The 22,644-nt window shown below is 37.7% G+C and overlaps 1 protein-coding gene across 4 annotated transcripts; it reads right to left on the bottom strand.

The window, feature by feature from the left end:
* Window positions 1-930: 930 nt before the first annotated feature.
* LOC126045656 (prostatic acid phosphatase-like) lies at window positions 931-21,939 on the bottom strand. Of its 4 annotated transcripts, none has more exons than XM_049817059.1 (11): window positions 21,812-21,939; window positions 16,024-16,119; window positions 14,765-14,851; window positions 13,650-13,802; window positions 10,912-11,010; window positions 9,320-9,424; window positions 8,155-8,287; window positions 6,658-6,740; window positions 4,772-4,878; window positions 4,035-4,204; window positions 931-3,088 (listed from the first exon to the last, which is right to left on the bottom strand). In XM_049817059.1, exons 1-11 carry the CDS (start codon window positions 21,923-21,925, stop codon window positions 2,970-2,972), a joined length of 1,266 nt encoding a protein of 421 aa, XP_049673016.1. In that variant the 5' UTR covers window positions 21,926-21,939; the 3' UTR covers window positions 931-2,969. The 4 variants fall into 4 exon arrangements, with proteins under 4 accessions (XP_049673016.1, XP_049673017.1, XP_049673019.1 ...); XM_049817060.1 differs by lacking the exon at window positions 21,812-21,939 and adding an exon at window positions 20,158-20,205; XM_049817061.1 differs by lacking the exon at window positions 931-3,088 and adding an exon at window positions 3,225-3,623.
* Between the last annotated feature and the right edge of the window lie 705 nt (window positions 21,940-22,644).

The raw sequence follows: 22,644 nt of genomic DNA, 5'->3' as shown, positions 1-22,644 counted from the left end.
AAATCTGTTCTTACAGAAGGAGCAAACCCAAACATTCACTTTTGTCTGGAAACTCTAGGCATACTGAAAACTCCATTATTTTTCACTCACATACAATTGCAAATGTTGAATTGTTTCTTTAATGTACTTATTGCAGTGCTACAAGTTGCTTGGAGACAAGATATTTTCTAATCACAAACAGTCTGCAGATTATACTAAGCAAATTGAAAATATGGCTGAAAAATTAAAAAAGCCATAAGCTTGTCTGAAACTTACAACCTTTTACTCCACTGGAGAAATTATACTTGATTTAATCACAGCAAGACAAAGCACCTTTACTGTAAATGAGATTCAGGGCCTACATAACTAATGTATTACATCTTTATTGTACCTTCATTAATTCTTAGGTTACATCAACTGAACCTATCCATTACATTCTGTGTAACTTGTGTTCAATGGATCCTTTCTGGAAGTGCATGGACATTTTCAAGTATGACTATCTGTTAACAAAAAGGTGTCCCTACAATAAAATTACTTCATGACACCTCCTGCTGCAGCTAGTATTGCCTCACCTCCTGAAATTCTCTGTAACAGCTTAGGCTTGGAGTAGCATAAACCACAAAAGATGTCTCAGACACTTCACATTTTACTTTCTGTCTGGACGTACTTCTTTTTTGTAACAAGCAATCTTGGAGAAAACATGCCCCATTCTACTTCTTGTGGAGTGCAACTGACTGCCTGCCTAATATATCAAAAGCAGTTCTTACTGCACATTATCAGTCAACAATACATCTTCACTTGTCAACCATGTGACTGCCTCTAATAAAAGTCATACTCAGTCTATCTTTAAGTGAGTACCAGCAGCGCTATGGCCATGGTAATACAGAGCTCAGTATCAGGTTATCACTGAGTATATATATATATATACATGTATGTATATTCAGGAGCCAGGGTCAGTTTTGCAGTTTGTCCTGAGCTTTTGCCCACTGTTAGTACACTGCTAATAGTATCAAAGACAGCTCAGGATTGTTTCCTAGAACTGCTGTAATGCTTTTGACAGCAACATAGACATTCCTTTTAAGTTTTTGCACTGAGGATAGAACTACTAGTTACAATCTGAAGCTTGTACATCCAAAACATGTGATTTAAAGATAGCCTTTCATCTTTTTGACAGCTTTGCCCCAAATTGTTATACAATAAAAGATCCTTACCATGTAAGAATCAAATCCATCACTTGATTATGATATTTCCTAAAATAGATAAAATGGAAATGTCAGGGATACTAGTAAAAGCTTTTTACTGAGTGGGAAATACTGCTTCAAAAAGTGGACACCTCAGTAGTTGAAGTTACTACCAGAAAATGCAATGATGTTTAGAAAGTGCTATATTCCCACAAACCTTTGCTATTCTGTTTAATTTATGCTATTTAATATCAATACATATACCTAAATCACATTTTATATGTGTAATATTAAGGGCTGATCTCTAGATCAGTGGTAGCTGACCCAAGCTCCTGGGCTCCAAGTTGCAACCCACAGATGTGAGTCAAAGTCAGTCCAGAAGCGGTGTATTCACATTGATGTGATGCTGTGCCTGAGCTAAGCGGCTCCATCTCTCAGCTTTCTCTAGACTTCTGCACCTCAACAGGACCCATTAGCTTGAGCACATGATTGCTCATTATATCTGCTGGGCTGAACCTGCTGTTGGCACGTATCTGTATAGTTGTCTTGATTTTTAAAAAGGCTTCTCCGTGGTAATGTAATTCACAGTATCCTCTGCAGGACTACAGGATAAAAAAATCTTGATTCAGCCTTTGAAACATATGGCAATAAGCAGTATTTTATACAGCAATATTAGTGCTTACAATACTAGTTTATGATACGAGAGAGTAATTATGGAAATACATACCCTGCCCTTAGGACCTTACAATCTAAACAAAATCTATTGCACAGAAGAGATCAACATACAAAAAGCAGAATAATTGTTTTCATACTTTCAGTGCATGTCTTGCTAACATAAGGGATTTTGAACAGAGCAAGGAGTTAAAGTGTTTATTGTAAATGAAAGGTGATGAACAGAATGATAGCTTGAGGAATTATTGTAAGAGTGGCTCAAAGAAATAAGATCATGGAAGGGACCTGAAGCAGGACACAGAACAGATGCATTGTAGAAAAAAGATGCAGGGCAGAGGATCATTCATGACTGGGAGCTCAGAAAAATAGGAAAGCAGCATAGCAACAGAAAATAAATTTTAATGTATTTACTTATCCAATTACTGAAGTTGTGGACACTGACCAAGATACTGTTGCACTAAGCTTCTTGCTTGATGCCTGCATATGTGACTGAGCTCCCCCCGGTTTCTACTAATTTCAGTGAGAGCTATAGTAGTGTAACTCCTCTGAAAAGCAGGCTGCAGACTTTTATTAGCTGAAGGCTGAGGTCAAAACTCACGCATAGATTTGCATGAATAAATGCAGAAACAATATGCCCAAGTGCTGGTATGAATCTTTTAAACACAGTAATTGCAGCTTCTGCTCACTGAAAACATTTTCCTGTGCATCAACAAAATAATAGCCATTTACAAGAAGTAAGGAAAATATTACAGACTGCAATTTTCAAGAAAGACTCACTGAGCAGCAGAGGGCTACATGGTAATAGGCGATATAAAAAAAAAAAAAGCATAGGCAATAGCATCCCTTTACCCCACTGGTTGACTTAAGAGTGATTAATTGTAGTAGAAAACCTAAAGATATAAATTGGAGTAATTCCATCCTCCTACAAAAGTAAATTCTTAACAATAATGTATTTCTACAGTATTTCTCACTGCAGATGTTTAGTCTTTCAGGAGCTAGGCCACAGACACCTGAGCTCTTCAAATTTATTGAATATGCTTTGGAGACTAATTTGGCCAGAGCAAACTGATGGATATAAGCAACTTAAAGGATTGCTTGATGTCTAGCTACTCTCTCTTTCAGTTCTTTACCTCCGCATTAAATGTCTTGGTAATTGTTTCTGCGCCTGCAGCGTCCATAATGATAAAGGAGGTAAAGCAGTACAAGGTCAAAAATGAACAACAAGCCAACAGCAACGTCAAATCCGATAAAAATATCTGTGAAGGAAGAAACAATAAAGGAAAAGGGACTTAATGAAAGACATACATGTATATCATTTTATATACAGAGATAACAGTCTAATTACAAATATGTACAGTGGAAATATAGTTACATTTTGTTCATATTTCTGGCAAGATCACATGGCCTGCATTTACTGACATATGCAACTTAAGTATAAAAACATATACTTCAATCCTGGAAATGCACAGATAGCTTCCTGTGCATGAGTAAATCTTACTCCTACATTTTCACAGGGCAAGAGGGACCATGTATAGTTAATGTAAATGAGGAGTTTCATCAGGGATCAGCAAAATACTGAATATATGCAGAAAAGGGGAAATACCAGGACTATTGGAAAGGAGCATGTATTGCCTTGCCCTTCACTGCCCTCCTGGAAATAATATTCAGGCAGGAAGAGGTTATATCAGCTGTCAGCTGTTGGTAGTCCGAGGCAAATAGCTGCTATATCTGCATGGATCAGCTGATCTCTGTCTGTATATTGGAGGTTAAGGTATCCTCAATGCATAGTACCTGTGCCAGAAATACAGATGCATCAATCTTACTGTGTGTGTGCAAGGCATTTTTGCTTTGCATCTACAGAAGGTCTGTCCAACGTACACAGGACTCCTTGCATAGCACCCACATCCATACTTCTGTCAGACATTTTCAACAAGCAGAGCTGTAGTTTTGGCCATGGCCTTTAGGTAGCTCCTTATGTGAGTCTGCTAATAATAGCACTGCTTCACACTGGTGGGCAAGTCTACTCTTTACATTTTCAGAGAAATTTAATTTCTATCAGCTTTCCCTGTCCATAGTAAAGCTGGTCCGCACTTGTTAAAGGTGGACATCTATATCTATTGTGTGAAAGGTACAAAGTTTGGAGCCATTGATACAATTTGTGCCTCCATGTCTTACGTAGAAAATACAGAGCTGTTACACTACCTTTCATTTTGTCTTTCTTCCCACATTCTTTTGACCAATTTTCTGTAATCACAGGAGAAACTAGTTCAGCAAACTTCTCAAGCGGACAAGAAGAGGTGCATCCTGGCAGGGTGAGTAGGTAAGGATCCTTTGAAGAGTCATTCCGATAATGCATTTCAATGCTATATCGCCTGATTAGCAACATTGAAAAGATTTTTTAAAAAAGGTTCTTAAATAGAAGGTTTCCTATTAAGAGACAGAATGTTGGAGACAGGCTCTAGCATCCTACTCTAGAACCTGTTCTTTGACAATGGAGGCTTTGTGAAAGCCCACTTTGCCAAAGCTGGTTACATTACTGCACAGATCACCAGTCAGCTCAAAAGGTCCTTCTGAAGGCTGCTTGAATGCCAACAGCACCAGGCTCTTCTAAGCCAACTGATTTACCTTGGTATTTATGAGATATCTTGGAAATGTTGTTGCTATCATTTCAAGAATCAGGAAAAATTATTTTACCATTTATTTCCAGCTGGTAAGGCCAGCTGTCTTCCCATCTTTCAAAGTACACAGGTACATGCACATCCAGCAAACGTAATTTTTTCTGGTTTTAATATAACTTTGTGCCTATGGACTGCTCAGTTATGTATCAGTTTAAAATTAATTTGTATCTCCTCACAGTATTTGAGAGGAAAATGATTTGGGGGAAGGGGGAACCAAATTGCAAACACTATTTGTTCTTGCATAGATAAGAAGATACTTGCCCACTGCTTTCTTGGTAGAGTTCAAAAAACTGGCAAGCAGCGTATGGTGGCAGTTTTCCATTGAAAATATTGAGAGCAATCTGGAGGGCCCCAACTGTGGTGTCATGCTATTGGAAAAAAAGAAAAATCCATCCTTAAAAGTCAGTTAAGTTTATCCAGAGTAATCAGACAAGAGTGGAGAGGGAGTGGAAATCAAGATAAAACATAACCTGTGTAAATTTGGCCACAAAAATATATTCAGTATATTCTCCATTGGGAAAAACATGTTAACAGATTACAATAGACAGCAGGGGGCATTTCCAAAGAGTTAGTGCAGTATGTGTCTTGCACCATCTGGCAGAATTTTGGAGACGGAGATACTGGGAGAAAGCAAGATATGGTCTGAGTAATAAATCTTAGTTTTTCAGTGCATTTTGCTACTCCTTCCTTCAGGAGCGTTTTTGGTTCTAAGGTCAGATTAAGGCAGTATAAGGTAGTATATCCTATGGCATTTCAAGATACAAGTACTATTTTTAGATAGTATACCAGAGAAATAGTTGTGTACAAAAACTATTCTCGCTTCCACTCCAGAACTTTTTAAATTATTGTTCCTCTTGTTTGGACTTATACAATAAAATCTCAGTTTGGCTTCTATTTTGATGGAATCAGTTATCCACCCACCTGCAGTTTCTTCCTCTCCCCATTAGCCCTCCTCTTGAAGGGTATCCCAGGAGGAGGAGCTGCAGGAAGGAAGTCCAAACACCTTGATGCCTAAATTTTGCAAGCATCTTTATATACTTATTTGCTAGGCTTATTTATATTACAGTTTAACAGCTGTTTCAATTATTAGTCAGGATCTGGAACTTTTTAGACTGATAAGTTTCAAAAATAGGAGTATACTTGGCCTCAAGGCATTAAAACAGCAGTGAAAATTCTGGATGTGCTTCTTCCTTTTCAAAAAGAATATAGTAGGGCTAGAAAACACATAGAAAAGGCAGCAAGAAAGATTTAAGGTATTGAGTGGTTTCTGTATGAGGAAAGATTAAATAGGGTAGGACTCTCTTGGAAAAGGAGAGATGGAAGAGGTGTGATAGAAAATAGTAAATTCATGAGTGACCCAGGAAAAGTGAATAAAGAATAACTATTTCCTGTTTCTCACAATACAAATGCTAGGAAGGAGCTAAGTATTAGGTTTCAAAAAAAAAAAGTACTTTTTTTCTTTCAACACACAAGTCATTGCCACAGGATGTTGCAGAACCAAAAGTATAAATACATTTTAAAAGTGATTAGATAAATTGATGGAAGTCTGTCAAGATCTAGTCAACACACAGACACAGATTCTATCTTAGGAAGTCCCTAAGCCACAGATTGCTGGAAGGTTGTATCGGGGGAAGCATCACTCTGTGCTGGCATTATTCTCACATTCTTCCCTGCTCTTGGCCACTGTTAGAGACTGGATAATGAATGAGCTAAGTGGATCCTGGTCTGACCCAAATGGCCCTCTGCATCCTCTAAAATAATAATAAAAAAAGAATCCACAGCTGTATCATCCCTTTCTAAGCAGAGGAAGGGTTTGGAGGTGCAGCTGAAGTTCTGCTATGTGCCAGCATCTCTGGGTCAGGAGTACTTAAGGAAAGATGCAACATATAGAAACTGCATCATTAAGTTACAGAAAAAATGCATGATAAAATACATAGTTTTCTTTGCCAAGTACAATTTGACTGAAACTGAAGTGAGATCCATGCTTCTGCTATGTTCTTGTACATACTGGTGGTCAGCTCGTTAGCTGAATTGAACTGTATTATCTTACTCTTTCATTTAACTTACAGGAAGACTCTGATTATTCTCTTTAAGGGTCTTTTACTGGTAAAATCATAGCAAGATTTATGATAGATGAAAATACTCACTGCAGAGTAGACCTCCATTTTTCTTTGTTTTGAAGAATTGGCAGCTTGTTTAATACTATTTAAAATAACATTTACAAGGACACCTTAAAAAGATGGGAACAAGGAAGAAGAAAATGAAGATATAACATTTGCATAGAAACCAAAAAGGCAAAAGATTTTGTGTATCAAATGGAAAACATCTACTCAAGCCTGATACTAATTTTTTAGCTTACTAAAAGTTTATAACTAGAGAGAAGATATTACAGAGGTGAAATATATCATTCATCATCCGGGTCCAGTGAAGAGGCAGGATTTACAGGAAATCATCTAGAACTATCCTGAGAACTGGGGCTAATGACACTTCCAGTTCTGTTGTGCTGAGACCTCCTCTCCATCATTTTTTGTCTGTTTGGAGTGTTGCAATAATGACAGCTGTGCTAGCCTCTTCCTGTCTAGATGCTGAAGAAATATTTTTAACTGTTTACTTCCAACAAGTCACACAGTATCAATTCTTCACTTTTCTAAAGCTCTTTTGTACTCCTTCTCCAGACCAGAGATATTCTAAAGCCAATGGGATAAGGGCAACAGAAATTCCCTGTAGCACTATTTATACCATTTGAGGGAAAAAGGGCATAACTGGTATGCCCATGAACACTAGAAAAAAAAAAGTCCTGACCACAGGATACGGCCAGCTACCAGCTAGTGGGCTTTAATGCAGGTCTGAGCCTGTAATTACTATATGGCTTGATCCAGTGATGTATATGCCAAGATGATGAGCCTGCTAATAATTCTTAGCCTAGGTCTAGACTGCAGGGTAGGTGCATTACAAAGCCAAGCCCCAAACGTTCCACCCTGCAGATATTCAAGCTCACTTGTTTGGGTTTCCTGCTCATGGACACCTGGGGATCATATGATAGATGTCTGGGTTGTGTCCTGAAGTAGTGTCAGAATGTGCATAGCCTATGGGCCCCAATTTTGGAGCTAAGCAGTAGTCCCAGTTCTTGCAGTATAGACGTAACATGAATTATCTTCTATTCTGATCAGACTGTTTTGGAGCAGCTTTGTATCAGTCTCTCAGAGAGCTACCAATATGTTGCTAAGGTTTTGACACAATATATAACCAGTACATCAAAGGAAAAAACAAGATCAAGAAATAATTAGAATAAACATTGAGAAACAGAACTTAAATTTAATCTAACCTAATATCAGACAAGTAATGATCATACCCGTGAGGGCTTGATTTTTTCCCTTGGATTTCTATAAGCTTTCTCAAAATCCTAATGTCTTAAAAACTATGGGATAACTAAAGACATTAATGTTTACACCTTGTTTCAGTATCTCATCCATGCAGATGTCAGCGTTCAGCACATATTTTCATGCTTAATATGGCATCCAATATCCATAGTTACAAATCAAGGTTCTGTATCAATAACTTTGCATGAGTAAGGTGACAGGATGTTGCATGTTATCATAAGCATTTTCTCCTCCTTTCTGAGAGCTATGCATTTTTTTATTTACCTCCTTGTAGTCGTGATTTCTCTTCTGTTTTATAAAGCCCAAATAGCGACAGTAAGGACAATTCTGCCAGTTTTTCCAGCTTGTCGATTACATCTTTGGTAGCCCATACAGGGAGAGTATAATTGTGAATAGCCTAGTGATAAAGGAAAACAAAACAATGTTTTTTTCTTCTACTGAGTTCCATCATCCTATTGCCCAGCCTCACACTACTACATTTAGACTCTCTGAGGCTATCCTGCAATTCTTTGCCCAGTGTGGTTTCACTCATGAGCATGCCCTGAAATACACTTTGTGGGAATGGGGATCAACCAGAAGTGGGTGAATGGGAAGAGGGGAAACACCTGTGTGAAGGGGATCCCTTGTAGGTATAATGTGTTCTTGCTATAGAAATACATGGTTTTGGTTTTGTGAGTGTGAAAGATTGCTGACATATGTCTTATCCTCTTCCTTTCCTCTGAGTCTTCTGGGTATAACCTAGCCTCAACTTTTCCTGCCTTCTCCATAAGGCTGTCCAGATACCAGTTCTATCACTGGCCATTTACAGACAAGTGTCACTCTCCACTCATGTAAGAGTGACAGTGTCTTACAGTGTTTAAGTGCCTCAGTGTGTGGAGGGTATGTTCAACAGCCTTCATGTGCTGCTGATAATAACTGGGGCCAAATGGGATCATCCCATGCTTGAGGCTAGTCTGATTTTATTCACTGGTAGAATTCATCATCTAATTTTTCTAACTCATAGATCATGATCTTACCTCTAATTTTCAACATCTAAGTATTTTGTTGTTTAGCTGTTGATAGGCTAAAGCAAATAATTCCATTTTCCTGTTAAAAATCATAAATATGCCCTAGGCAGCATGCTCAAATAATTCTACAGCAGCATATTGGGAAAGAAAATGAGGGAATAAAGGGAATGGATTTTGATACTGGTGCTTCAGAATAAAACTTCGCATGGAAACAACAGTTTCCCAAGCTGTAAATCATGTTTTTGGGTTATCTTTTACCAATTTGCTAAATTAGAACTTAGATTCAAATAATAATTAAAAAAAACCAACGAAAAAACAAATCCAGAAGAGAAGGCAACTCATTCCTATGAAACCACATTGTCATGGTTTAATTGAATCCCAGCTTAGGAGTTCTTTTCCGACCACTATTGTCTTATTATTACCTCACAGTGTAGAGTATCATATGTATTCCAGAGCTGGAAATTGTCCAGTATTTTAAGATGATTTAGTTCAAGTCCTGTGTTAACTGCCACTGTTTGTAAAAAATCCTGGGGGGGGGAGGAAGTGAAGAATATACCACAAATAGTCAATACATATGGAACATACATGCATACAGATTCATTAGCACCCAACCTGGTAACACAGTAGTGTTTAACTTTACACAGGTGAAACCCTTGTAGCAGAATTTTGGTTGCAGATTTCATTTTGTAACTATTTCGAAGTACTGATCTCTATTTTAGACACTGCTTTTTCTCAGCCCTGCTATGGATAAGTCTGGTGCTCTTTCTGCTGCACTCTTCTCTCCCTCTTCTGACTGCTCCAGGAGGCTACCTCAGTCACCTCAAACCTTCAGGTATAAGGAAGAGGAAGGCACTACGGGAAAAGGAACATGAGAAAAAAGATGAGGAGAAAATAGAAAATTAAAGAGAGCTGAGGCAAATATTCAGGATGAGGCAAAAAGAAATTGAAAAGGAAACTAGGTTTTCCTTCTGCCATTGACAGGGAGCTGAGTATCTAAGTAATGGTTCCACTACAATTCCCATAGGGATTCGTGATACATGCTACCACAGAAGAATAAAGGGACTCCTTAATATCTTTTATTCCCATGTTACCTGTTTCATACTAGTAGCTGAGAGAGAGGATAGCTGTGATGTCAGAACTCATCTCCTATCGCATGTGAGGGAGGCTGACCAGAGTAGCTGAGCTAGCAGACAGATAAAATTAAACCAAAAAAGGAAAATGGGTTTAGCCCAAGCAGTAAGTCTGAAGTGACTTTGAGAGAATGTGTACAGGTGCAGTCAGGGTATGAGGAACATGAGACACCTGCTTTATTTGTGCAGTAGTGCTATTACAAAGTGCATGGTTGGCAAAGGAGAGCAGCAGTAACTACTATCTAGAGCAATTATTATCCAGAAGAACATGGTTGCTTGAGGCAGGCATGCCATCCATGTACCTACATCCTGCTGCAGCACTGGAATGGGAAATTTTGAATCTCTGACTGTGAAGATTTGTGTCGGGGCAAAACAGAAGCATGTCTTGTGATGGATCCAAAATGCATCTCAGAGAAATTTACGTAAGTCAGAGTGTTCGCCTGGTTGGGCTTGCTTTAATTCTCTGTTGCAGTGTCAACTTCAGAAAATCACAGCACAAAGGCATAAACCTTCCCAAGTTTAAAATTTATCAGATTTTTTAGAACTGGTTTTGTACTACCCTGTAAAAATGGAAATTTCTTCTCCCTTCAGATCAAGGAACTTTAATTATATGCAGCTCCAAATAGTTTCAGAAAATTAATGTTAAATTCACTTTTCAAAAGATTAATATAGAAAAGTATGAGAAATGCATAAGTATATAAAACATACTTTCTGAACATTTTGGCCTAAATTTCTTATTTTAAGAGAGTCCTCAGGATTTTAAAAAAATTTTTTTCATGTATTTATTTTTTAATTTTATCAAAAGGAAACAATGCAATTCCATAACTTCTACATATTAGTTACTTTCCTTTTTCTTTTGCCTTTTCCTTTTTGTTTTGTCTTACCATGTATGGTTGTATTCTATTTTGAAATTCACTAGATGTTTGTGTTTCATTCTGAAGTTCATCAAAAAGGGGACAGTCAGGCAGAGGAAAATGCAGCCTCTGAAACAAGAGAAGTAAAACTTAGAATAGTTCTAGAATTAATCAACACACCTCTAGTTTTTCTATTGCTGAGATTGCTGGTGTAATATTTATTAGATAGATTCATGGCTGTGCTACAGCTACTCCATAATGGTTTGTTTGGATACCTTGTTCATGAATTCAGTTAACATAAGCAATGTACTGTGGTAACTTGACTTTTCAGTAGCTACTTGTGGCTATAATAGCTTAATTTCCCTCGGTTTAACTGATTTTGGCAAAAAGCAATTATGCATATATGTCAGGGGATTGCTTTGAGAAATGGATTAGGATCCATGATAAGGAAATTAAAAAAGCTACCATTTCCCTCTTAATTTCTACAGCTTGACTCCACCTGTTACTGGAATCTGAATTGCTTCTGCATCTACACATCCTGCTCTCATCTCTTTGGAGGTAACCAGTATATTATGGTAAGCATTTTAAGTACCACTTAATGGACAGAACTCAAAACAAATAAACTGTGCTCCTGAAATATCAAAAAGCTATGAGCCTAATGGCTCTGTTCTTGTTTAGGAGTATCATTCACTTTTAATAACTGCAAGTTTATGCATTAAGATATCACCTCATAGTACATATTTGATCTGAACCATGTGTAAATACGTATGCATCCATCAGACTGTGCTTTGGCAAATATGCTTTATGCCACTTGCAGAAGGACAGATGATACATGATCCAGCATAAAGTGTCAGTAAAAAGTTATGATGAACAAAATAAGCTTGTGCTAGTTCAGCACTTTATGTCACACCACTAAAGCATTTTTTACCCAGCACTAATATTATAACCAAATAATTTCAAGGAACTGACTTAATACACAGTGGAGAAATTAACTTTAATATCTATGGCTTATGTATGTGCAAGAAGGTCTACTCTGTCTTGGGGTGAGCATTAGCAGACTGTGCTTCCAGTGCATCTCTTTTCTCTTTGATTATCAACGTGAAGCTTGCAGCAGCCACCAGCTCACACCAGCACACTTTCACTTGGACAGATTTCCAAGGATGCATTTTTTCTGTAACAGCAGCACACTGGAGGGTGAAGGCTCAATGCTGCAATATGAAACTGGGGAATGTTGTTTAATTACACAATAACAAATGTTTCTTTTGCTGTACGGTTTAATTATCCCCCTCTAGGTGATATTAATTAAGGCACTCCCTTTGGCCTCATTAAGCATTACTCAGTACTGTTGCCTGTCAGGTCTTGATAGATCTCAGTGGCTGAAAAATAAACTGTGATTAGGTTTTTTTACAGGACTGTATTTGGCCTCAGTTTCCCACTTTGTGTTTGTGTTCCCTCAAACATCTGCTTGGTTTAACAAGGGAACAATGTGTTTTCCCAGGTGGTTTGCATATGTAACAGGAATTTTGAGTTGCAGCAGAGGTGTTTCAGTGAAACATCAATTCCCACTCCTGAAGCAGCTGCAGAAGTGATGACGTACTAGAGATTGCTACAAATGAGGCTGCCTTCTCCAAACAGGTCATTGCACTGCACTGTGATTACCCTAAGGGCTTTGAGGTCTTATTTGGCCAAAGCTCTGACCACTTTGATGCTTTTTTGGTCTTCTGGTGAAAGAACTTCCCCTAGTGTCCCACATTTAAATAACAGTGACAGTATTATTTTCTGTTGAAGGACAGAGTTAAGTTTCAAGCTGAATCACATTGTGCCTCATCCAGTTTGTGGAAACCCTTTCTCTATGTACCTGCTTTCAAGCACGGCCTCCAAGAATGGAGGAATGCCAATGGGAGGCAGGTGCGGCCATCCCCTAATGACAGAGTCCATCCTCTGATATTGGTGACTGGACAGGCAGTTATTTAATAGGGTTTTTGTATACATTTCCTTAAAGTCAACTTCTGTCCTCAAAGGCAGAAGAAAATTAGCCTTTCCGTCATTACACTCAGTAACTTTTTATCCTTGTTCAACACCCTGTTCCTTACACAGTCCTTGTCACAGAAGCCAGTGAAATTATGGTCTAAACCTGAGTCAGCCAGAGAGAGCTACATACAGTATAACTTCTGCAAGACCTATTATTCAAGTAGGTCTGCTCTTGTTATGAACCACAAGGCAAGTACTAGGGTTTCATTAAACATTTGTATAGCACTGAGCCTAACAGGGCCCTTGCCTGTAATTAGGATGCCTGAATGCTACCAGAATAGGAAAGTAATAATTGAGAGGTCATTACTGTGGCTGGTGAAAATTCCATTCCTTGAATAAACTATGGAACAAACTTGCCAAGCAGGGGAGGTCTGTCTAGCTGATTGGTGCTTAGAAAAGCACTTGTTCTCTATAAAGGTTTAGGGCAACTTCCCTGTAATACTGTCCAAAAGTGTCCCTGCCAGGAGAAATGTTAGAGCTGTACCTTGAAGAAAATGGTAGTGTGGACAACAATTCAGGTATTCTGCAACTATAGAAGGAGGGTTTTCATGCAGCTATTGCAGTTGACCTATGACATGCTTGTCAGCCAGTAGCTGCAGTTGATGTTTTCTATTAGATTGAACTCAAAAAGACTAGAAACTATTTTTAAACACCCACCCCCACCCCCCCCTCTTTTTTCTCTTTTTTGCTTCTGGAAAAGTTTGAGGTGTTATAGGAAGTGTCCAGACAGTACTCACCCGGTCTGTTGATTTTTGCAAAATATGAACTGGAATGGGTTGCCAGAGAAGCTCAGGGTTCCAAATTTGGCTGCTAGTTGGTGGAAAGAGGCCAGAAAGGTATGACTGGGCACTCATAATGGTGCGATCATAATCTGTACTTTGGATGTAAAACTGAAGATAGAATGGCAAAGAGTTAAAAATAAAATGGAAACAATAAAAATAATAAGGAAATTTTACCCAACTCATCAATCCTGGCTTCTCGTTTTCAGTTTTATGTTTTTGCATGAAGTCAAAACAGTGAAACCATAACTCAGCTTTCTAGGGCCCTACTTCATTTGCATAAATGCAATTGCCAAAGCATCCTTCAGTTTGGAGTCTAACTCTCAGACTGAAATAAGAAGAATAAGAAAGCATGATTTAAAAGAAGGAAGCTCTCAATCTTCTGAGAACAGAGGAACATTGATACATGTAGATGTGGCATCTCTAGGGACATGGTTTAGTGGTCGACTTGGCAGTGTTAGGTTTACTTTTGGATTCGATGATCTTAAGGGTCTTTTCCCACCTAAACGGTCCTATGATTCTATGATTCATCTGCTACACCTCAGGAATTAAGGCACTTAAAACCATAAACATCTCTTGGAAGCATGGCAAAGCTATAGTCTTTTATGCCTTCCTATCAATGCATCCCTCATGTATAGACCAAAATGGTAGTGGTATCTGCCCCACGATGGATATGTAGTGTATGACAAGCACATCCAAACAGCTGTTAGACCTCTCTTTTACAGGATGAAGTATGTGAGCATGGCCCATCACATGGCTGGATATGCATTCACCTTTCAACAGGGTAGAACAATATTGGGTCACTATGTATAAATTTCCAATTCATTCAGTGGTTTGGAGCTGTTCAGTCCTGGAAAACTGGGCAGTGGAAGACCCTAAGTGAATGTAGGAGCTGAAAGTTAGGCTTTAGTCTATGTTTCTACCTTGACATAAAAGCCTGACTTTCAAAAATGTTCTTCTATTACCTTAATTTTTCCATTAATGAAATGCATATGATGATGTGCTTTTATCTAGCACAAGTCCATAGTTCCTCTATGCCAGAGAAATGTCCTCCAGACAGTTCTGCTATATACCTCTTGCCGGTTGTATGTGCTGTTCAGAAAGTTGGAGTATCTTTCCCTCGTGTACTGTCCAAGTTCAAATAGCTGCTGCATTCCAGTCTGCGAGGCAAGCATACAGATGACTATTAGATTAAGGTAACTGGAGACTCTTAATGTAGAAGTTTCTTTTCTATTTTGTTTTTTGTCTTCAGCAATCAGTGATCATTAACCATTTGTATAATGTACTGTATATGTTATAGGTGATCTAGAATTTTTAACAGAAATACTCATTTATATCTATGAAAAAATGATACATTCTGAAATGCTAAGACTCCAACATGTGCTACAGGAAAGGCAACGCACTTGATTCTATACAAATATTGTTTCCACAGTGCTGTAGCTCTGTAGATGCTCCTGGAGTTATTCATGATCAACATTGTTCCTTACAATGTGTGTCAGTTAGTGACAGCTGAGAAAGGAGGATTGATAACCTAGTATTTATTGTTGTCATTGCTCTGCTGTTTGATCAGCCTGATAAATCTGTGGCTTGCATTTCATGCCTTAAGTGATGTCCTTCCATCTTTGCCTTGGTGCACCTGCATTTGTCTTAGATTGCACACTGTCTTCTGTTATTAATTTCCAAAGCTGTGAGCTGAAATTTTTAACTTTCAGCTGTCAGAGAAGTACATTCTTACTACTGTTGCTAAAAAGATAATAAGATAGCAAAAAGCTCTAAAAAAAAATCTGTGCCAAAGCAGAAACTTTTTTTCTTCTTACAACATAAGCTGTATACCTGGCAATAGTAATGTGTTGTTTGAGTGTCTGAATTTTACAGATCTTTCAAGCCTCACTTCAAACACTAAATGCTGAACTGTCTCTGATTCATTCTTCTGCATCATGATGAAGTATTATTAGGAAATGCATTAGCCTTTCTTTGTTCCAGAATTTCATATGTCAAATACAGTTGAAGCTACAGCTTGATGTTGAAATGCCAGAGCAAGAAGTAGGTTCAGTGCATCCTAGTGAAACTCTGGGCTGAAAGCAACTTTATTAGAAGTTACATTGTCCCCAGAAGTAGCCTTCTCCTGCAAGACTTCCCTTGTTTTGTGAGTAGGTGGTTGCCAGTCAAATGATGAGATGTGAACTCATCGCTTGACCTGGTGGGCAGGTGTCATTCCTTTACCCTGTCACAGGGCCCAGGGCTTAATGATCATTAGAACTTCATCAATGTTAAGAGTGCCTACTTCCTATTTTAGTAGCATATATAAGTTCTTCTAAGAAAGTCAACATACCTTGGTAAGTTGTCCAAATCCCTGGGGCCATTCACTTTCTTTGTGTAGATCAGTTGGAAAGTTTACAACTGGTGTTCGGTCACCATGTCGGAAAACCTAACAACATTACCAATAAAAAAATTCGAGTTAATTACTGTTAACATTCCTTTCTTACCTAGCTAGAAGTCAAGCATATGTTATACTTCCAGTGCCATTTTTCAAATGAAAATATTTGAGAGTCTGCAGAAACTAGTCAAGTAGGATTGGAGTACATTCTTTACACACAAGAATAGGTATAATTATATAGCAATTTAGTGGGCATGAGCCTGATGATTCTTCCTCCTAGAACATAAAATTAGTCAGCCAAGATGCTAATGCTGAGATTACATCCATAACTAGGCACCTAGACAAGAAATCTGAATTTTGGACACTCAGCACCTCTGAATATTAAACCAGTTACTGATGTGCTTATATGAGTATTTAATTACTTTGGCATAGGCACTTGAAACTTTTGGTAACTGCTTTTTTCATAGCAGTATCTTTACAAGTAATTCCATGTACACATGGATCATATGTTTGATTTCTCAATCATCCTAAAATATAAAGATGCAAAAGTATAAACATTTACAGTTAGCTTACTTAATATTTATTAATACTTTCACATACATGTATGAAAATATTTTTGAAAGTCTGTAGGATTTTTTTTTCTGTTAAATTCAGTGAGAGCAAAGAGTTTGGTCGCTTTCCTATCCTGGACACTCCAGCATGGTGAATATTAGTGTGATATGTTCAATCATATGATTTTTACATCAGAAACCTTAAATGAGCCTTTGTGTATTTTTGTTGCAGCATACAAAGAAAGTACCAAACCTAGATTAAGTAGTTCTGAAAAATTCTGAATTACCCTCCCTAAGTATGTCATGGGCTTAGAAAAATGAAGTCCACAAAAGTTTCACATGAAAGGAAATGCTGGAATACAAATTCACAGGGCTCCAGACAGTCTTCCAGGATGCTGATCCAAACTGTTGTAAAAGTTACTTTTGTTTGTATCAATGTTCACATAACCAACCTCATTCCTGACTTTGCAGAATAAAATGACAATGTGGAAGCATAGTATATTTGTTCATAAAATGACATTTATTCTATAATACCTTACTGGTATATTACTTGTTTATAATTAATACTCTCCATTGCCTCATTAAGTCAGATCATTCTTGCCCAAACATCAGAGAGGTTTGTACATGCTGGTTAGTTTGCCACTCCCACTGGGAGGTGTTTTATGTTTATGTTTTCCAAAGTAAACACAAGCAGTGTGGCTTAATGTTTTAATTACAACACACACCCTTTTCATCAACTTTTTGTACTAATGTGCAGAAACCTGTGCTAGAGCAGGTACTTCAGAGATGGAAAATACTATCCTTTAAAGGCAAAGGTAATTGGATTTCTCCCTCTGTTCGTTTTCTACAATAGACAGCAAAGTTTGCTAGAGTAGATGTTACCATTAGAACCATGTAGAAAACCGGTTATTATGTTTTTGCTTTGCTAGTTGAATTTCACTGAAGATGTGGCCAACCTGAAATTAGTGTTTTTTCAGCAAATCAAGGAGTTTTTTCACTATCATCAACAACATGAGATCAACATGAAACTGCACAGTTTCAAGAAAAAAACACCTTTTTTTCTGAGTTCAAGTATAGCAAAGTAGTCCATAAGCTCTTTCTTAAATATTTTATTTTTGCTTCTCTATGCAATTTCAAAATCTGTACATGTCTTTTCTTACTAATCTGGAACCTCAGTCGGTTCTCACTGCACCTCTAGTGAACAGGAGAATAGGTAAAGAGCTACATTGCCTGGTGATTGATTCAGTTGCATACAAGAAAAATGAGTGAGAAGGACTTTTGTGTTACTGCTTATTTCTTTGGTGTTTTGACATGCTGACATACATAGGTGTCAGGTAGGATTCATTAGCTTTTCTGGACAAGCATGCCTCTGTAAAGAATGAAGGTTAAATTCCCAATTACATGTAGCTGCATACTTTCTTGTTAAATTATCCAGCTTTACAGAAAAGCATTTTTATGAGTAACTGACGGTTGCTCAAACTGACTGACATGATTTTTTTAGGCAATATGTAGCAATGAATCAACACTTGGTCAATAAAAATGCCCTTTTTATTAATGAAAAATTACTGAAAATGTGTTAGATTTTAAATACTGGTGAAAGGGCAAAAGAGATCAAGGTCAAAAGATTTTCAAATATATGTGGGAGCCGGAGATGTAAAGAAAAATATTTTCTTTCTTTGTAACCTTAAGAAATGGAAGCAGTGGAGGGTGTTCTCTTTTAAAAAGCAGCACAGCTTCTTTAAGTCCACACAAAATAGAAAAAAAGTTCAGTTCCTTGTTTGTATTTCTGCATCTTCATTGCACAGTGACATATAAATATGATATTAACACTAAGTTGGAAGTAGCAAGAAAGAAATAAATACTTCTAAGAGCAGAACCCTGGTTTTAGGAATTGAAGGACTAAGCTTCTCAGCCAACTGGTCTTTGTTTGTGCTCAAACCTACTTCTGAAAATGACCTTGCTTCAGTTGCAGCTGGAAATGAAACAATGACCTTATGAATGACCACTTAACCGAAAAGGCTCTTTTTCAGTCATAGCTACATTTTAGGAGACTTTTTTTTAACTTCAAGAAGAGCTTGTGTATTTGAAAGTTTGTCTTTTTCATTAGAACACCTGATACTGTTAGGGAAAGAAAATATATCCCTACAAAGCTTGCCTTGCTCATCAGTATGTATTTCTCAACACTCATCATTTGGATTTTGTTAAAAAGGAGCTGATCCTTCAATTTCATTTAAAAATATGTGTGCTGCAGCATTTATTACTCCTGGCCTACAGATTGCCTTCCTGACCTTTCAGAAGACATAGAACATGGCAGGATGAGAGAAGAGGAACAAGGAGGCATCATAAAAGGTGAAAAGACTAGAAATGAAGAAGGAAGGAAGGGCAAGGAGGATGTACACAAGAAGAGCAAAACACACCTGTTTGGTATATTAATCTCAGCACTTCTATCTGAAGTGTTTCACCTCAGTCAGTTTTCAAAAGCAATAGATGGATAGGGGCACCACTTCAGATGGAAATGGCCGCATGACTCACTTTGGCCAGCATTTGCTTACATTGTTGTCAGGTGAAAAATCATATTGGAGAAAAACTGGTGTGGAGGTTAGCGTCAACTGAAAATATGGCATATGTAGTATATATAAAATCTTCATTCAGAAATGCCATGAATTACAATGAATTATCTGTCTCTGAGTAATAGTGAGCCTCTTACAGACATTTTTACTGACAGACTCAACTTCAGACAGAAAGATTTCTTACTTTGAAGCCAGCAATAGGAATGAAGAAACAATAGACAAATGGAACCAGTCATGCTGCCAGTTCAGGGAAACCACTGATGCAGAAATACTGAGCATGTTTAGTCAAGGTTTCAGATGGCTTGGCTTGGTTAGACAAATAGATAACATGCTCAGTCAACACTTCCTATCCTGAGTTACAAGAAGAAAGACATAATGAAATCACAGTACCTGAGAAACCACACTTCTCTGTGTGTATGACAGGTAAAATGAGTGCCTTTGTGGAGGCAGAAGTTATAGGTCAGAACTTCTTTATACAGAGGCAATAAATCAGTACTTCATTTCTACTTGGGTACTCGATGGTCCTATATATTTCCTATTTTCCTCTCTTATGTCTAGTTTAAATTCTGTGCACAAGAATTATGGTGAAGGCTAATGTTTACAAGTGAGAAAATTAAAATAGCATTTTGACAAATTGGCTTCAGTTAGAGTTTTTCAGCCAAAAGTACTTGCAGCCAGTAATCAAAGCACACAGTATCGGCACAAAGAGGGAAAGTGTGAGGAGAGAGCAAGGCACTTTCCCAGAGCGTAGCGCAATTCTAGAAGTGAGCAAAAGGGAACATTTGTCTGTTTTTTCTCCCCTGCAGATGCATTTTATATTGTGCAATTCTGCTAAGAAAGTTTTAAAAAACTCATTATGACACATTTTCACAATGCAGTAATAGTCTCAGGTGAAAACATAGCAACTTACAGAGTACAGCTGGAAAAGGGCTATTAAATTACCTCAGAAAGATGCCTTTTAGACTTACCTTGATTGTAGCCATTACATCCCATTATATCAGTGAAATGTTCTGGGCCAACTCCTATCCTATTTATTTATGCTAGGAATTCTGTTCCCATGAAAATTCAATCAGTGAGTTCAGAAGACAAATTCAATTGCATGCCCAGAAACCATGCCTTGAGAAAAAAGATGTATGTTGATAGTAAGATTAAGTGTACTGTAACTTTTTGGGCAGATTGGTCAGTCTGAGGAAAAGTATCAGGGATAAAAAGATGACAGTTTAAATGAAATTTAGCCATTATTTTAATATTAATTGTGATAAGCTACTCTGTAAATAAATAAAGTGCTATCTTTTCTTTTTTTTTTTTTTTTTTGATAGGTGGGGAAGGTGGCTGCATAGTTGTGGTAAGCAGCTGATTTTGGATGGGAAGCCTCTGTCTCCATAATGGTGAGCATTTCCTCTAACTCTTTCTGCAAAACCATTCCTTGTTAGAACACAATAACAGCTGCAATTCAATAAAAGACTCCTTCCCTTCAATGAATTAATTCTCCAAGGCTTGCTGACTGCCTGATTTCATCCATGTCCTCTTATCGTTGAAGCAACACTAAAGTATATTGCTATACACAAAATGTTGCTGTAATTAGCATTCAGTCCCTGCCATGTATAGTGTCTGATAGAGCAATAATAAGCCTCAGCAGGAGTAGGAACCGTTTTTTATTGTGCACTCTGGCCTCTCTCCAAGTGGCACATCTACAATGCAGCCAATAGACAAGCAGATATGAATTATTTTATCTAGAGCTACACAATATGTTTTGGACACTGTACTTCTGTGTGTTATCTGTATGTGCACATAATGTTTCCAACAGAGAAAGGTGGAAGAAGATGATCTCAAAACTCCTATTTATAAATGTGAATTCCAATCCCCACAGCTTTGTATTGAAAATATCCCTTTAGACTAACTATTCTTTATCAGTACACCTCTTACTAAAAAAAGAAATTAGAATGAAAAGGACTATGATGCAACATTCACGATCCAAACTGTTTCATTGCATTAATCTCTCCTGAGGTATTGGGGAAAGTGACATTGAAGTAGTGTCTAGTTACTTTAAAATAAGAAATGTCCCAGCAAAAAATGGATTACAGTCCATTTTCAACCTAACTGCAGTTAATGCAACATCTATCTCAAATCTCTACATAAAAATGCCCTTTTCTGTTTCTTAGTATCTTGCTGTGATAATTCAGTTATTCTGAAATGGAAAATACTTTTGGTTTTGTAGTAACTTCTGTAACATCATAAACTTCAGCTTCCAAGCACAGAGAAGGCAGGCCATAATCGCCAGCTCTCAGGCTATGCATCAGAGCGTCAGCTAAATTAAGCAAGAGCAGGTGAACTTAGACCTCAGATCTCAGTCTTAACTCCTATGCACTAGTGTATCTACCACAAACCTAAGCTGTTCAGTTATCTACAAATAATAACTAGGGGTTACAAGATGGAAATTCTTATAACTAGAGGCATTTTTATCTTCTTTAAGTAAAGTCATTAAACTCAGTAAGCAAAAGGGCAGCAGAGTAGTTACTTCTGTCTAAAAAGAGGCAAAGCAACTGCACAACTTGTTTGATTTGACAGCCATATCAAATTCCCTGTATTCCCCACAACAAAATAGAAAACAAATCTACTTACTACAACCACAAACTTCAGTTCTCTTTCTGCAGTACTCTGTTGAAGCAGAACGAGGATAGCATGAAAAGAAAAACACAGGATCCTAAATGGGTTGGGAAGCTGTATCACTCCCATCCTGGCAGAGGATGAAAAAGCCTTTGTAGCTCTAGCAGCTGCTCAGGCTGAACAGCCCAGACGTCAGACTGTACTTTCAAAAGGGGTGGAACTGCTGCCGGTGAATTTCAAATCCAAGAGGAATGTTGTGTGACTACGCAACAAATTGCATTGCCCTTTGTTTTCAAATTACTGTTTACATTCTATTTAATCAAATCATAATTCAGTTCCTTTTTCTCTGTGATATTTTTCTCTTTTGGAGTGTAAGGATGAGGTTAAAATATGAAGGAGTTGCTAAGCATTCCTAATGTTTCAACCTGCCTGTTCTGTTCCACTTCTCAGGGCTTGGAATTTTTCCAGACTATAGTATGGCCACAAGGATGAACTTGGAACCAAAAGCCAGGCAATACTGTTTCTCTTTTTTCTTTGCTGCTCAGTTAGTCCTCTTCTCAGGTTCCCTCCCCTCCTTTTTTCTTTTCTCTTCTACATTGTCACTGTGAATTCAGAATAATTATTTCAAACAACATTTCATGTAGGTTAAAATTACCAGTGCCTCAGATAAAATAGTTGAATAAATCTTGCAACAAGTATGTTCTTTAGGCTCTTCGCTGGGCAGTTATTTGCTCTTCAATTTGTGTGTGTTGCTTTTCTTTTCCCTTGGAGTATATCTGTATGTCCCCTTTTGTAACTGCTTATGTCCAGTTCTTTTTTGGCCTCAATTATTTGAGAAATTTCTTGTG

The sequence above is a fragment of the Accipiter gentilis genome, chromosome 14 (assembly GCF_929443795.1).
Source record: "Accipiter gentilis chromosome 14, bAccGen1.1, whole genome shotgun sequence".
In the NCBI taxonomy this organism is placed as follows: domain Eukaryota; kingdom Metazoa; phylum Chordata; class Aves; order Accipitriformes; family Accipitridae; genus Astur; species Astur gentilis.
Note: the sequence above shows the minus strand (reverse complement) of the source record. Positions and strands in the feature narration are given on the sequence as shown.

Excerpts from the sequence above, each read along its gene's own strand:
- LOC126045656 (XM_049817059.1), bottom strand. The coding sequence starts at position 21,925 with ATGGGAGTGATACAGCTTCCCAACCCATTTAGGATCCTGTGTTTTTCT. Across the intron at positions 11,011-13,649 it reads TGCAAAAATCAACAGACCGG|AGGCTGCATTTTCCTCTGCC; the intron begins GTGAGTACTGTC and ends CTCTTGTTTCAG. Across the intron at positions 6,741-8,154 it reads GAAATCACGACTACAAGGAG|GTGTCCTTGTAAATGTTATT; the intron begins GTAAATAAAAAA and ends CATCTTTTTAAG.